Below are 15061 nucleotides of genomic sequence, written 5' to 3'. Positions count from 1 at the left end.
TATAGATCAATGGAGCAGGAGAGAAAACCCAGAGATAAACCCATGCAAATATGGTCACCTTATGCTTGACAAAGGAGGCAAGAATATACAATGGAGAAAAGGCATCCTCTTCAATAAGTGGTGCTGGGAAAACTGGACAGCTATATGTAAAAGAATGAAATTAGAACACTTCCTAACACCATACGGAAAAATAAACTCAAAATGGATAAAAGACCTAAATGTAAGGCCAGACACTATAAAACTCTTAGAGGAAAACAGAGGCAGAACACTCTGACATAAATCACAGAAAGATCCTTTTTGACCCACCTCCTAGAGAAATGGAAGTAAAAACAAAAATAAACAAATGGGATCTAATGAAACTTAAAAGCTTTTGCACAGCAAAGGAAACCATAAGCAAGACCAAAAGACAACCCTCAGAATGGGAGAAAATATTTGCAAACAAAGCAACTGACAAAGGATTAATCTCCAAAATATACAAACAGCTCATGCAGCTCAACATCAAAAAACAAACAACCCAATCCAAAAATGGGCAGAAGGCCAAAACAGACATTTCTCCAAAGAAGATATACAGATTGCCAACAAACACATGAAAGGATGCTCAACATCACTAATCATTAGAGAAATGTAAATCAAAACTACAATGAGGTATCACCTCACACTGCTTAGAATGGCCATCATCAAAAAATCTACAACATTAAATGCTGGAGAGGGTGTGGAGAAAACGAACCCTCTTGTACTGCTGGTGGAAATGTAAATTGATACAGCTCCTATTAAGAACAGTATGGAGGTTCCTTTAAAAAACTAAAAATAGAACTACCATACAACCCAGCAATCCCACTACTGGTCATATACCCAGAGAAAACCATAATTCAAAAAGAGTCTTGTACCACAATGTTCATTGCAGCACTATTTACAGTAACTAGGACATGGAAGCAACCTAAGTGTCCATCGACAAATGAATGGATAAAGAAGATGTGGCACATATATACAATGGAATATTATTCAGCCATAAAAAGAAACGAAATTGAGTTATTTGTAGGGAGGTGGATGGACCTAGAGGCTGTCATACAGAGTGAAATAAGTCAGAAAGACAAAAACAAATACCGTATGGTAACACATATATAAGGAATCTAAAAATAGAAAAAAAAAGGTTTTGAAGAACCTAGGGGCAGGACAGGAATAAAGACGCAGACGTACAGAATGGACTTGAGGACATGGGGAGGGGGAAGTGTAAGCTGGGATGAAGTGAGAAAGTGACATGGACATATATACACTACCAAATGTAAAATAGATAGTGGGAAGCAGCCGCATAGCACAGGGAGATCAGCTCAGTGCTCTGTGAGCACCTAGAGGGGTGGATTAGGGAGGGTGGGAGGGAGATGCAAGAGGGAGGGGATTTGGGGATATACGTATACATATAGCTGATTCACTTGTTATACAGCAGAAACTAACACACCATTGTAAAGCAATCATATTCCAATAAAGATGTTAAAAATTTTTTCTATATATGTACTTGGATATATTCCTGAAAAAAAAAAGGTCTCAACGCAAGAAAAAAATTTGTAACTATGTATAGTGACTGATGTTAACTAGATTTGTTGTGGCGATCATTTCACAATATATACTAATATTGAATCATAATGTTGTGTACCTAAAACTAATATAATGTTGTATACCAATTATACCTCAATTAAACTGAGAACAATGAAAAAAAGAAACTTAATCTGCTCTGAAGTGTGAGAGCACAATCAATTATTATATAATCATCAAATACTTAAATCACTCCCAAAGAGGGCATCCTCAGAATGGCTGTTCTCTAAGTATTAAAGAATTAGGTCTTCCATGCCTACGTGTCCATTAAATTTAAAAACTCCAACTTCCATATCTGTGTAGAGTGTTTTCTTTTGAAGTGCGAGGGCATGTGGATACAGCTCAAGAGGGGTTGATTTTGTCCAGTTCTCACAACCATTGACCTATTTAGAAGAGATATTTTGCAACTAGAGAAACTGAGACTCTGAGAAACTTGCTCTGAAAAAGCCAACACAGCATGCTAATGACAGAAACGGAAGCAACACACAAATGTCTGACCCCTGATATAAGTTGTTTTTCCAGCTCTTCGTACTACTAACTTCGTATTTTCGGGTTCTACCTACTCCTTGGTTCTGCATATGATTCCTTGTTTCACAACCCAAATTAAAGTTCCCTCCACCACTCCCACCCAACCCCTTTGCTTCCATGACCACATAACTGATCACAAGGAAGACTCTGAGGTTAGAGTCAATCCAGGACTTACTGAGTTGAAACCCACTTGAACACAACACAACACAGTGCAATCTACATCAGAATGGCTGAGCACCTAAACTCAATGGTCGTGATGTCAAAGTGCCAAAAATGAATTATAGGCCAAATTATAGGCCAATTATATATCAAATTATAGTGATGTTATGGGTCTATTACTGTTGACATTTTTCTCCTGGTGATTGATACTAGACAATAGCATTGGTTTAAATTTCAGTTGTAAAAGAAGTTAAATAGAAGGAATCCTGTTTAGCAAATAATATATAAATACAGTCAATATCTTCTTCCTGTATCCCATGGCCCAAACCAATGGCAGATAGGAGACCCTCAAAGGATTGCAACCTCCATGCTTCTCAGGACCTGACTCAGAAGTGGGCAAGAGGATTCTGCTCACTCATCTGTGTGTACTGTGATGCTCCTAGCCCAGGAGGACATGGATGGCTACTGCCTTACCCCATGCAAGATGTGGTGGGACCAGGTGTCTGAACCCAGTCCACCCCTTGCCCACGGCCAGGCCCCAACCTCAGACAGAAGGCAACAGCTCTGTAGGTCAGATGTTCAGGCAGGCTTAACTAGATTCTCTGCTGAGAAAATTCAAGGAATTCACCAGGATTGGGCTTTTTCTTATCTTGGAGGCTCTGGGGAAAAATCTGCTTTCAAATTCATTCAGGTCGTCCACTAGGGGGTCTCTGCTCCTTGGCTTCCTCCACCTTCAGTCCGACAACAGAGCGTCAAATCTTTCCCATGCTTCAAATCTCTCTGATTTCTCTTCTGCTATGAGCTAGAGAAAACCCTCTGCTTTTAAAGGGCTCCTGTGATTTGATTAGTCCCACCTAGATAATCTCCTTACCTTAAAGCCAACTGCTTACCAACCTTTTGCCATGTAATGTAACATATAAAACATAAACGCAGGGCTTCCCTGGTGGCGCAGTGGTTGAGAGTCCGCCTGCCGATGCAGGGGACACAGGTTCGTGCCCCGGTTCCGGGAAGATCCCACATGCCGCAGAGCGGCTGGGCCCGTGAGCCATGGCCGCTGAGCCTGTGCATCAGGAGCCTGTGCTCCGCAACGGGAGAGGCCACAACGGTGAGAGGCCCATGTACCGCAAAAAAAAAAAAAACCCATAAATGCATGTACAAATATACTACTACTAGTTCAGCAATATCTTTTACCATAGAATCACAAGAAACAAATGGACAGGGCAATGTTTTGTGTGTTAGATATTGTTGACATTATCCCTAAGAGTAACACTGGGTTACTTTGACTTTCCATTTAGGAAGCTCAATTACAATTTCTTTAATTTATTCTAGAAGATACAAAAGGACTAGATGAGATTTCCTGGATTCCAACCATTTCAACACAAAAAGAAACCAACCTAACTGTCACATGATAATGAAATTCTGTGTCTACGTGCGTGTGTGTGTCTAAGTATTAAAATACTTTTTGCCATGTTTTAAATAAATGAGTAGGCTACACAGCATCAAATACATTCAATTAGTGTATTTCTCCAAAATGAGCAATTCATTTTCAGTTATGTGTCTCTTCTGTCAGGATTCAGGTAGTTTCCTGTAAAGGAGGACAACAGGAATTTTATATATGTCTTTATTGGTTTAGAAAGCTTTTATTTAAATCTTATTCAAAACCAAAAAAACTTGTGCAGCTAAATTTTCCTCTGTGCCTGTGCATTAAATTAGGGAGAAATAGGTATCTTATTTATTCACTTTTCCTCTTCTCTTTCCTCACCTTTTCCTCTTGGAAAATTTATCTCTGTCCATGTTAGTGATTCACTCTTCCTTTGCAGGGGGCTTTCTTAAGTTGTCAGCAGACAAAGAACAGCATTAAAGACTTTCTCAGAGAATGAAGGCCAGAAATACACTAGTATGAAAGATAAGGAACGTGAGAACTGAGAAGGAACCAACCAACCTCTCTGCAACTTCTCAGGAGAGCCCAGACCTTGGAACTCAGACCTTCACCCTGCCACTCTGTCTTAGGCACCCAGAGTATTTGACTCAACTCAGCAAACCTATGTTGAGTGCCTACCACACACACCCACTCTATCCCTCTTACTCTTCTTTCCCAATTTACCAGTAAAAATCTACTTAAAATAATATGTGGAGTACTGGGTTTTAATATATTATGTGCCCATACATACACACACACACACACACACACACACACACACACACAACACAGTGCATGCTATAAGATTTCACATTCCGACCATTAAAATGTGATATATTTTTGTGTGTCTCTGTTTAGCAGCAAATGAAGGTATATGCTATGAATAACACTAGATTTCATAGGGAACTTTTTCAATCAAGGAGAAAGGTACATCGTCGCCAGATGCTCATTTTATTTCAGATTTCTATGTACTGTAGTTTGCTAAGATTTTAAATCAACAATGATAACTATAAGAAGTCCCTGATAATAATGGCAGTATATGTTACAAGTCATCTCACTCCATGTGCAAAAGCAGTCTTGTAGGAGATGAAACACAATATTGTAATTAGAAATAGATGGATTCAATAAATATTAAGCAGTAAAAAATATTATTCATTTAGCCATTTCCTTCTCAGTAGCACCTGCAATTCAGGCTCATCCTAATATCTGACCCATGAAATTAAGATGATAAGGAATTACTGAAAGAGAAGTTCAGAGAATTTAAGAGTCATGGCTTTTTGAAATTCCAGTATGCTTTTAACAATTGCAAGTTGATGCTTCTTCCCTTCTCCCCACCTAAATGGTAAACGAGAAATAACTGGCAGACAGACAAATGAACTCATTTCAGTGAGTCCCATTTATAATTCTATGAGTTACATTTCCTTATTTTGATAGAATCAGACTTCAAGATCAGGTGTTCCAGATAACTCTAACAAGCACAAATTTTAAACTATTTTGCCTACATTTCCTGGTTATTTACAACCTGTGTGACCAATTGGAGCATTTCTTTGAATTGAATTGACCAGTCTGGTCAAATTAGTCCAATAGCCCAGAGCCCCACTTTTTTCTTTTAGAGAAGAATCCCTCCCCTTCATCACAAAGAAACTTCAATAAACTCCACCTTTAACCAAATCCACCTCGTCTTCTCCTAGTCTCAGTTTTGCCTCTAGGCTGCCTGGAGTAGCAAGAAGCAGGCCAGATTAGCTCTTTGCCAGCTGATCTGATAAACTAATCTGACAGAGATGAATGCTTTTTAGGAAGGTTGCTGTTTTGGATGCTAAAAGCAGCCCAGGGTTTGGCTATTGAAATTACTTGTGTCTCTTCTCAATGAAAAGTTGGCCTTACATGGCTCTCATGGTAAATAACTATTCTTTAAATACTTTTCAATAAATAATAATAATAACAGCAACAATGATAATACATAGCTCCATTTTTTTTCATTTCACTAAAACTAAGCATTGTACATACTGTATTCCCTAAATTAGAAGTCAAAGTCTCATTCAGCCTTTCTGAATTCTGCTGAGAGAAAGAAGCCGCTATTAAGCTGATAAATCACCGGAATGTTTTCCAGGGTTTGGTTTAGAGAATTGCTTCCATCTGTGAGTGGCAAACTTATTCCCTCCTAGAAAATTCTCCCTTCTTCTAAAATACTAAAAGCACCCCTGGAGTACTTTAAGAACAGAGAGCTGGCCTCAGGGCTTCTAATGCTTTTTTAAGTTATAACTCTCCTCAGAGGCCCTAGGGCTGGGTGCAGCCTGGTGATTTGCAGCCTTGCTGGTCACCATTCCACCTGCTCAACTCCAGGCAGGTGCAAGGCATTTCTAACCTTGCTCAGCAGCCCTCCTGATTCTCCTTGTGTTAAAGCCTTGGGGTGTATGTTTTCAGATGATAACGGCTCATAGATATATGCAGATACCCAGTGTCAGACTAAACTCAGGGCATAGCAGAGGAAGAAAATAGCTAGAAATCTAGAAAAGGTGAACAAAGGTAAAGGCCAGGTTTAAAGGACAAGAGTAAGTCAAGGGAGAGTCAGGGATTCCATCCCAGGTCAAGACTGAGTCAAGATCAAAGCTGGACATGTAACTAGAGATCATAAAGAAATGAAGGCAGAGCAAGGCAATGGGTTCAAGAGCATGGAAAAAGCAAACAGACATGAAAATGAGAAAACCTGGGTTTCAATTTCACTCCACCCAGGGTCTCAATTTATGTATCTGTAAAATGAAGCTCTGAAATGCAATTATCTCAGTCATTTAGATATTGAGTCTATAAGGCCATATAAAGTCATACACACCACACTATTTAGAGACCAAAGCAGGACAATGAGCTGGAGCCAATTAAATAATCATATCAAATATAGACAAAAACAGCAGCATTTGAAACCAAGTAAAAGTCTGCCTCAGAGAATCTCTCACAGGGATCTTGTTATCTGCATCCTTTCAGACACTCTACTAGGCAATGTAGACGACCCTAGAAATAAAAATCATGCTCCTTTCCCTCTAGGAGGTTGCACCTTCGGTGGAAGGAAAAGGTCTACTTTTATATAATTTTATTTATTTATAAAAATATATATGATATATATATGATAGTTCAGAAAAACAATAACTAAAATGGCAAAAGATAACACTAAAGGCATTCCTGGGAGAGAGTCCAGGACTTCTCCAATTACTGTGCCTCAGGTCCACATGGTTGATCTGCTTTAGATGGGCTGTTTTCCAAGGAAACACTCAGCAGGTACCAACTCCCAATCATAGCACAGTCAAGTAGAAGCTTGGGTTTATCTGGCATTTATGACTGTCTGAAGCTTAAAATCCTTCCATTAACTTTTGTAGCCCCTGCCAACCTCCAAATATATTATATTGATTGGATTTCATAAAAAAATCTAAACCAGACTGTAGCCTCAGGTATCATGCCTGGAAAACAGCAAGATACTATTGGGCAAATACTTCTGACCTAGGTCTAGGTCAGAAGTGAGTCCTACCCAGTAGAAGGCAATCATTACCATAAACTTAGAAAGACATTTACTCCCCTCTATTTTTAATCAACAAGCCATTGAGCATATACCCTGCTAAGAGTGGTTATGAGCAGAAGCCATGAGTTCGGATTTCAGGCGGGATCAATGGCTGAAAGGCCAGATACAGAGCTGAGTCCCATCATGTGAAGATGGAGCTCTGAGGAGGGAAATAGTCTGCTGCCCACTTCAGTTTTATCCTATGCCTGCTGTGCTGATTATGGCCACAAGATTATCAGAGGCAAATTAATTCTGTTCCTGACTGGCTGGGAAAAAGAAGCTAGGATTTCACAACATCAGGTGAGTTTCCTGAGTTGCCAGAGTTTATAACACTGGTGAGAGTTACACTTTTTTTCCCTTCATGGTATCCCCTTCTTAAGGCAAATAAAAAGTTGTCCAGTTGTACAAATGGCAACAAAACTCTAGCATTAGAAATACATGGAGAACTAAGGATTCCAGTTACTTTTCAAGTTCATCATATTTCTGTTGGTCCAAGATCACACTTGGAATCTCAGAAAATATCTCCGCCGGAAACCCCATCATCTTTCACAAACTGCCTACTTGCTAGTTTGTCAGCCACAATACACTAAAGGAAAGTTTTATGAAAAGATTTGTTTCACTTAGCTTTTTAACCAAGCAAGAAATTTGATATTATGAAACGGAGAAATCATACTCGTTTAAAGTTAATAGTGGCCTTACAATAAGCTATCCCCAGCATCATTCACAGCTGCTTGGATTAAAGACCTTTTGATTTGGGGATCTGCCATCTACTGAATACCTCTTCCCCAATAAGTCAATAATTTGCCCTCAGATGAGAATAATGATCTTTTATGGTATGTTTCCTCTTATGTGCAAGTGCAGCCATTGCCAGTGCTGGTCTGAAGCCTCCTACTTATGAGTTACACCTTTGTTTCTTGTTGGAGCCATTGGCCCTCGGGCCTGATGGTTTTGCATATGACAGAGAGAGATTTATAGCTTCCTCCAACTGCCACCCACACCCCACCCAAAATACTGGGCATTGAACATTGGTACTGAAAATATGGGAACTTCCTCTTTGACCCTTGGTTAGATATGGTTATAGAGACTGCATCTACCCTATTTGAAGTGAGCCAGTGCCTTTAATTCCACAAGATACAGCCACTGAAGTCTCATAACTGTACTGGAGATGTCAAAGATACCATCTATTATGCCATACCTCTTCTCATGAAGTGAGTTGTGCTCCCATCACAACTTATGTATCATGACATAGCTCTTCCCCTTCCATATTGTGGTAAAGCTTATTAGAGCTAGAAGTGATCACCTGACCCAAGCTTGGCCAATCAAATTCTTTCTTATGGGAATTTGGAACTGGGACACAGAGCCTCTAGCCAATCTGTTCTGGGTACTTGAACATGTGGGTCCCATAGTACACTTTCTATATTATAAGAGTAAATAACTCTAAAGAGAAAAAAGGAAATTGGTGGATACAAAGCTGAGATGCAATGCAAAATACAAGAGATAGAGAAATCAACATTAACTGAACTTTGGCTCATGTTACACACTCAATGTGGGTCACCTGGGATGCTGTGTTCATTGTAGTCTTTCAAGCAGGCTAACGGGAAATTTATCTTGACACATGCTTTCCAGATCTCTGAGACGGGAAAAGGAGAGGTAGAAAATTACACACCAGCTCGTTTCCACCCCAAAGTGACAATGTCACATCTGCTTACATTTCATTAGCAATACCAAGTCACATAGCTCTAACTTCAAAGCGTGTGAGAAAATGAAAGCCTACCATGTTCCCAGAGGGAAGAAAACTTTAATATGACTTCCATGCCATCCTTAGGCTTTTTTCCTTCCGAATAAAAATATATAACCATCTTTTCTTGGCTTCCTGCTCTTCTCTGAAACTGTTCTTACCATGGTCACTAGTGACTGATATTTGTTAAATCCAATTAACACTTTTTAGTCCTTATTTTACCTTCTCTTCCACCTCTCTCTTTCTCTCTATTTGCTGCGATAAATTATCCCCTAACATCATTATTTTCTCCAGCTCAGGCTTCAGTGATACCACTGCTTCCCTCCAATATCCTTACCCATTCTTCCCCTTTCCCTTCTTATCACATCCACACTACCAAGCGCTCCCTGTGGCCCACTAAAGTCTGTTCCTCATTATTCCTTAGTGAATTATACCACCGTTCCCCAGTCACCAGCGTCAAAGTCTGGGTGTCATCTGCAGCATCCCCCTCTCCTTCCTCTGCCCTATATTTTGGTGACCAGGTCCTTGCTACGACTTGTCACTTGGTTTACTTCCACAGCTTCCTAAAGGTTCTCCTTCCACCAGCATCAGCCCATGAGTCTTATTCTGCACAAATGATTAGGGTCATCTTTCCAAATATTATTATGTCACTCCCTTGCTTAAAGCTTTAATGGTTTCTAAATGCCTTAAATTATTGTCCAAAATCCTTCAAGTGCTTTATAAGGTCTTCAGGATCTGCCCATGATTACTTCACCAGTTATATTTATGGCCTTGGCCCTCTCCCTCTGAGTTATGCTCTGAATCACCTGTATTTCCCAGAACTGCCCCTGATGATTCAAATCTCCATGTCTTTGAGCATGTGGTATTTAATAGACACCTCTCCTTCCTATTCAGGTTAACTCCTCTGAGACTTAGCTCACTTATCATTCCTTCCAAGGAGTTTTCTTTGATCCTCCCAGTCCTAATCAGAATCTCCCTGCTATGTGTTCTAAGAACAACTTGAGCTTACCTCAATCTCAATAGTAGGTTATCACAAATATGTTTTTCTTGTTAACATTTCATCTTTCTTCCCTACTATGAGTTCCATAAGGAAAGACTCAGCTTTACTGATTTTTGTGTCCTCAGGGTCTAATACAGTGTCTGACACATATTAGAAGCTCAATAAATACCCATTAGGTGAAGTAATTAATCAATAAAGCCCTATATCCTTATGAACACCAAATTCTGAAACTGTGCTCGGTGGGGGAAGAAAGGAGGAAAAATGTGGCCTTTATATATACATACACACACACACACACACACACACACACACACACCGCCTTAGGCTAATATATGCAAATATGGCCTATATAATTACCTCTACAAAGTAATTACCCAGCAATGATGCCCTGTCCTGGATCTCTGGGTAGTTCATGCTGCACTTTGTCCTTCTGTGGTAACTGCCTTGCTTCTGCCTTTGAGATTCAGTTTGAGGGACAAGTGACTTATCTTGTACTAAGAGTTCATACTCCTTAGAATTGTGTGTTAACTTGTTTTTATAAACTGAACATATCTATTGAAGGCCTACGTGTTGGTTTCCCTGGAGATGCAAAATTCCTGCCCTCAAGGAGTTCTAGCCTAAGCAGGGAGCTAAGTTCTCAGCTGAATGGAAGGAGCACTTACTGTAAAGAAACAGCACTGCAGAATAGGAAACAGCTTGAGAGCTGAAGTCTGTACATCTCAATCTGAGTCTCAGCTCTTGCCTAATATCACTGAACACCTGACCAGCATTTACCTCTCTTTTCTATGACTTCATTTTCTTATTTGCAAAAAGTGTAAAATAATAAGATAATATTAAAAGATAAACTGTAGATTATGATAATAATAGTAATAATCACTTACATGAAGTTTAATTGATATGAAAGTACTTTATAATAATAGCTATCATTTATGGCACACATTACTACACAATCACTTAGATTCTTAATTTTACATTCACATTCTTTTTTTTGTTTTGTTTTGTTTTTTTGCGGTATGCGGGCCTCTCACTGTTGTGGCCTCCCCCGTTGCGGAGCACAGGCTCCGGACGGACGCGCAGGCTCAGCGGCCATGGCTCACGGGCCCAGCCGCTCCGCGGCATATGGGATCCTCCCAGACCGGGGCACGAACCCGTATCCCCTGCATCGGCAGGCGGACTCTCAACCACTTGCGCCACCAGGGAGGCCCTACATTCACATTCTTAATTTTACCTAATTCATGTAACAAGCCGATGTAGCATTTTAATCTCCATGATACAGATGGAGAAATAGTGGTTCAGAGAGGTTAAGTAACTCATCCTATAGCACACAGCTGGAGACAGCAGACCAGGATTCAAACCCCAATCTGTAGCACCCAAAGGCCAGGGATGTTAACCATTATATTATACTGCCTACTTTCAAGCTGCCATGTAAATGTAATTTATGTACTCAGTTGTTCATATATAAGCACTATGATGAAGTAGAGCACATGCTATAAATGAAAGTTGCCAATTAACCAAATTGTTTAGATTTTTCCATCTGTACAATGAGTGAGTCGGATCACATTAAATGAGACACTGTATCAAGCACTCTGCACAGCAGAGAGTACAGTATTCAAAAATGCTAGCTAGATTATTGCTAAGTTCCTTTCTATAATTCTGTGACTTTTCATTCACATACAATTTTTTCAGAGGGCTAGGGTAACAAAGCATGGGATTTATATCAGAAGATACAAACTTATAAACCAGGCACTTATTTATGGAGGCCCTGAAGGCACTGGTAGTTTCGGGGGACTGTAAGGCACTCATGTTCAGATAAGCCACCACAACTATCCAGGAAACTTGTTACCATTTTGCAGGTGCTGAGAATCTGCTCCCAACTTTTTTAAACAGCCCAGGCTCAGAATTCATTCTCCAGCTAATTAAAAGCACAGTGTGCTCATGTTTTTCCCAGTGGACTCAATGCTACAGGAAGAGAAATTTCATGTTTTGTTTATCTAGTAGGAAGAGGGTAGTGGAATTGGCCGGGTGTGACCACCCTATTCCAAGAGCACCAAAGTATTTTTTTAAAAAAACAGCTTTGAAATTCTCATTTGTTGTAGACTGTTGGCCACCACCACCCTTCTTGTGTAATAAGCTCAGCTTATGAGCTGCAACAAAGCAGTCAGAGATAAACAAGCATTGTTGCCCACTCAGAGAACCAGATAGACCAGAAGACAAGAATCCAAGGAGTAAGCCAAGATTTTAGGGCCTGATATGCATCAAAATCTAGGGCATACAGAATGAGTCATGATTAAAGTTAATGCTATCTAGAAAGAGTCTGAAAAGACAGGAGTTAAAACATCATACAGGGCTTCTTTCAAACACAAGCCTAGTTAACCCTCACAACCTTGGGGACATAGGTATGATTAAACTCAGTTTATAGATGGAGAAACTGAGCTTCAGGGAATTCAAGTGACTTGTCAGAGGTTACAAAATTAGTAAGAGATTTAGGGGAAGGGAGATAGACAATTAATTAAAAGTAAACAACTATTATGTGAATTTTTTTAAAGATTTAAACAAAGTGATATGAGAGAGTAATTAGAGGTAAGGCTAATATTAGCTAGATGGAGTATATATTAGATATGCCATTGAATAACAAATTACTACAAACTTGGCAGCCTAAAAAAATACATATTTATTATCTCAGTTTTTGGGGGCTAGGAGTCTAGGCATGGCTTAGCTGGGTCCTCTTCTTAGGTTCTTCTGAGGCAGCAATCAAAGTGTCAGCAGGACTGTTTTCTCATCTAGGCTTCACTGAAGAAGAATCCACTTCCAGACTCACTCAGGTTGTTGGCAGAATTTATTTTCTTGCAGCTGTAGCACTGAGGTCAAGCTCCTTGATAGCCTTTGGAGCTTACGTAAGTTCCTTGCCACATGGACATTCCCAATATGGCTACTTATTTCATCAAGTTAATAAGGAAATTCTCTAGCAAAACAGATTCTTAAATAATGTAGCATAATCATGCAAGTCATAGTCCATTCCTTTTGCCATATCCTATTGGTTAGAAGCAAGTCATAAGTCCATCCATACTCAGATCAGGGGAATGGACAAAGGCATGGATATCAGCAAGCAGGAATCATGAAGACCATCTTAGAGTCTCAAAGTTTAAAGATTCTATCCAATAATTTTACATAGCCTTAATTTCATAGGTATGTAACTATGCCTACTAGCCTAGGCATAGTTCTACAATATACGCATAAAATGGACACATCTACGCAATATAAGAGAAAACAATATTCTGTTATTGGTTGCCCTATATATCCTTTTATTTATGTATTTTTCATTTTTTTGCAGGCTATTTTGAGATGAGGTAGAGCATCCTGAAGGGCATTCTGTTATACCAATGCTAGGATCACCTTTTTCTTTTGCTCTTGTAGAATTTTGCTGATTTCACTATTTTAAACAAATCATGAGAGAATACCGGTTCCACAGTTCTGGCCCCTCCTCTAGAATTATGCTGGAAAACAAACTTCTAAATATTAATTTCTAAATCATGTTAGAATTTTTAAATACCAACCAATGTATATAAATTATTGCAGCCTCATAATAATCTGAGCTCATATAATGGCTGCTTCATTTTTTTTATCTAAATTTAGCATAAATCAAGCTTATGTGGTAATATAACAGCTTCTCAGAGGAAGTGTCAATTCTATAAGTAACTGAAACCCTCAAGGTCACATACACCTCTGCAACTGAGGGACTCCCTAGTCTAATACCTACTATTCTCTTATTACCTTCAGATAATTTGATAATTAAATTATTTGATTGGTATCCCAAAGAACTACAAATCTCCAAGAAAAGATTTTCATTCCAATAAGTGCGTTCTAAAGAATATTGCTTATAAAGATGTTAAAATAAAAATTAAAAAAATAAAGAATATTGCTTAGACAAAAAAATAGATTTATAAAGGGAACTTGGAATTTTTAAAATACCGCTGCATTGATTTTCTTCAAATTTCCTGGGTGCAGAAATAATCTTTTACTGGAAGAAAACTGTCACTTTGTTGAGAATTTAAGGGAGAAAGCCTATGATCTGAGATTAGGTTAGCCTTAAGATCTAACCCCAAATTTTCTGCACTTGCTTAGTTTCTTTTTTTGTAATATTTGGATAATCCCCACCATAGGATTTTTGTAAGAATTTATGAGCTCAGTCAGAAGGGCACAGAGATGCTTCTGGAAGTAACATCACGATGGCTGCCCAAGAAGAACCCCAAGTTCAGTTCAAACTTGTATTGGGTGGTGATGGTGGTACTGGAAAAACTGCTGATACATTTGTGAAACATCATCTGACTAGTGAATCTGAGAAGTATATAGCTACCTTGAGTGTTGAGGTCCAGCCCTCTGTGTTCCATACCAACAAAGGATGTATTAAGTTCAATGTATGGGATACAGCTGGTCAGAAGAAATTTGGTGGACTGAGAGATGGCTATTATATCCAAGCTCAGTGTGTCATTATAATGTTTGATGTAACATCGAGAGTTACTTACAAGAACGTGCCTAACTGGCATAAAGATCTGGTACAAGTGTGTAAAAACATCCCCATCATGTTGTATGGCAACAAAGTGGATATTAAGGACAGAAAGGTTAAGGCAAAGTCAATTGTCTTCCACCGGAAAAAGAATCTTCAGTACTATGACATTTCTGCCAAAAGTAACTACAACTTTGAAAAGCCCTTCCTCTGGCTTGCTAGAAAACTGATCAGAGACCCTAACTTGGAGTTCATCGCCATGCGATGAACCTGCCAGAGGTGGTCATGGACCCAGCCTTGGCAGTGCGGTATAAGCATGATCTAGAGGCTGCTCAGACAACTGCTCTCCCAGATGAAGATGATGACATGTGAGAAAATGAAGCTGGAGCCCAGAGTCAGAAGTCTAGTCTTACAGGTAACTGTCCTGTGATGTCAGTGGTGCAGCGTGTTTGCCACTTTATTATATAGCTAAGCAGAACATGTGCTTAATCTTTGGGATGCTAAAGGAGATGAATGGGCTTCAGAGTGAATGCGGCAGTTAAAAAAAACCTTCATTTTTTGGACCTGCATATTTA

The 15061-nt window shown here is 39.3% G+C and overlaps 1 protein-coding gene across 1 annotated transcript; it reads left to right on the top strand.

The window, feature by feature from the left end:
• The first annotated feature begins 14208 nt into the window (after window positions 1-14208).
• On the top strand, window positions 14209-14754 carry LOC132501818 (GTP-binding nuclear protein Ran-like). Its single transcript, XM_060117558.1, has one exon. It carries the CDS (start codon window positions 14209-14211, stop codon window positions 14752-14754), a length of 546 nt encoding a protein of 181 aa, XP_059973541.1.
• Window positions 14755-15061: the final 307 nt, after the last annotated feature.

This window comes from Mesoplodon densirostris, chromosome 14 (genome assembly GCF_025265405.1).
Source record: "Mesoplodon densirostris isolate mMesDen1 chromosome 14, mMesDen1 primary haplotype, whole genome shotgun sequence".
Taxonomy (NCBI): Eukaryota; Metazoa; Chordata; class Mammalia; order Artiodactyla; family Ziphiidae; genus Mesoplodon; species Mesoplodon densirostris.
The sequence above is the reverse complement of the archived record's forward strand: the minus strand, read 5'-3'. Positions and strand labels throughout refer to the sequence as shown.

What these genes read in the sequence shown, in the direction of transcription:
- LOC132501818 (XM_060117558.1), top strand. Translation starts at nt 14,209, where the DNA reads ATGGCTGCCCAAGAAGAACCCCAAGTTCAGTTCAAACTTGTATTGGGT.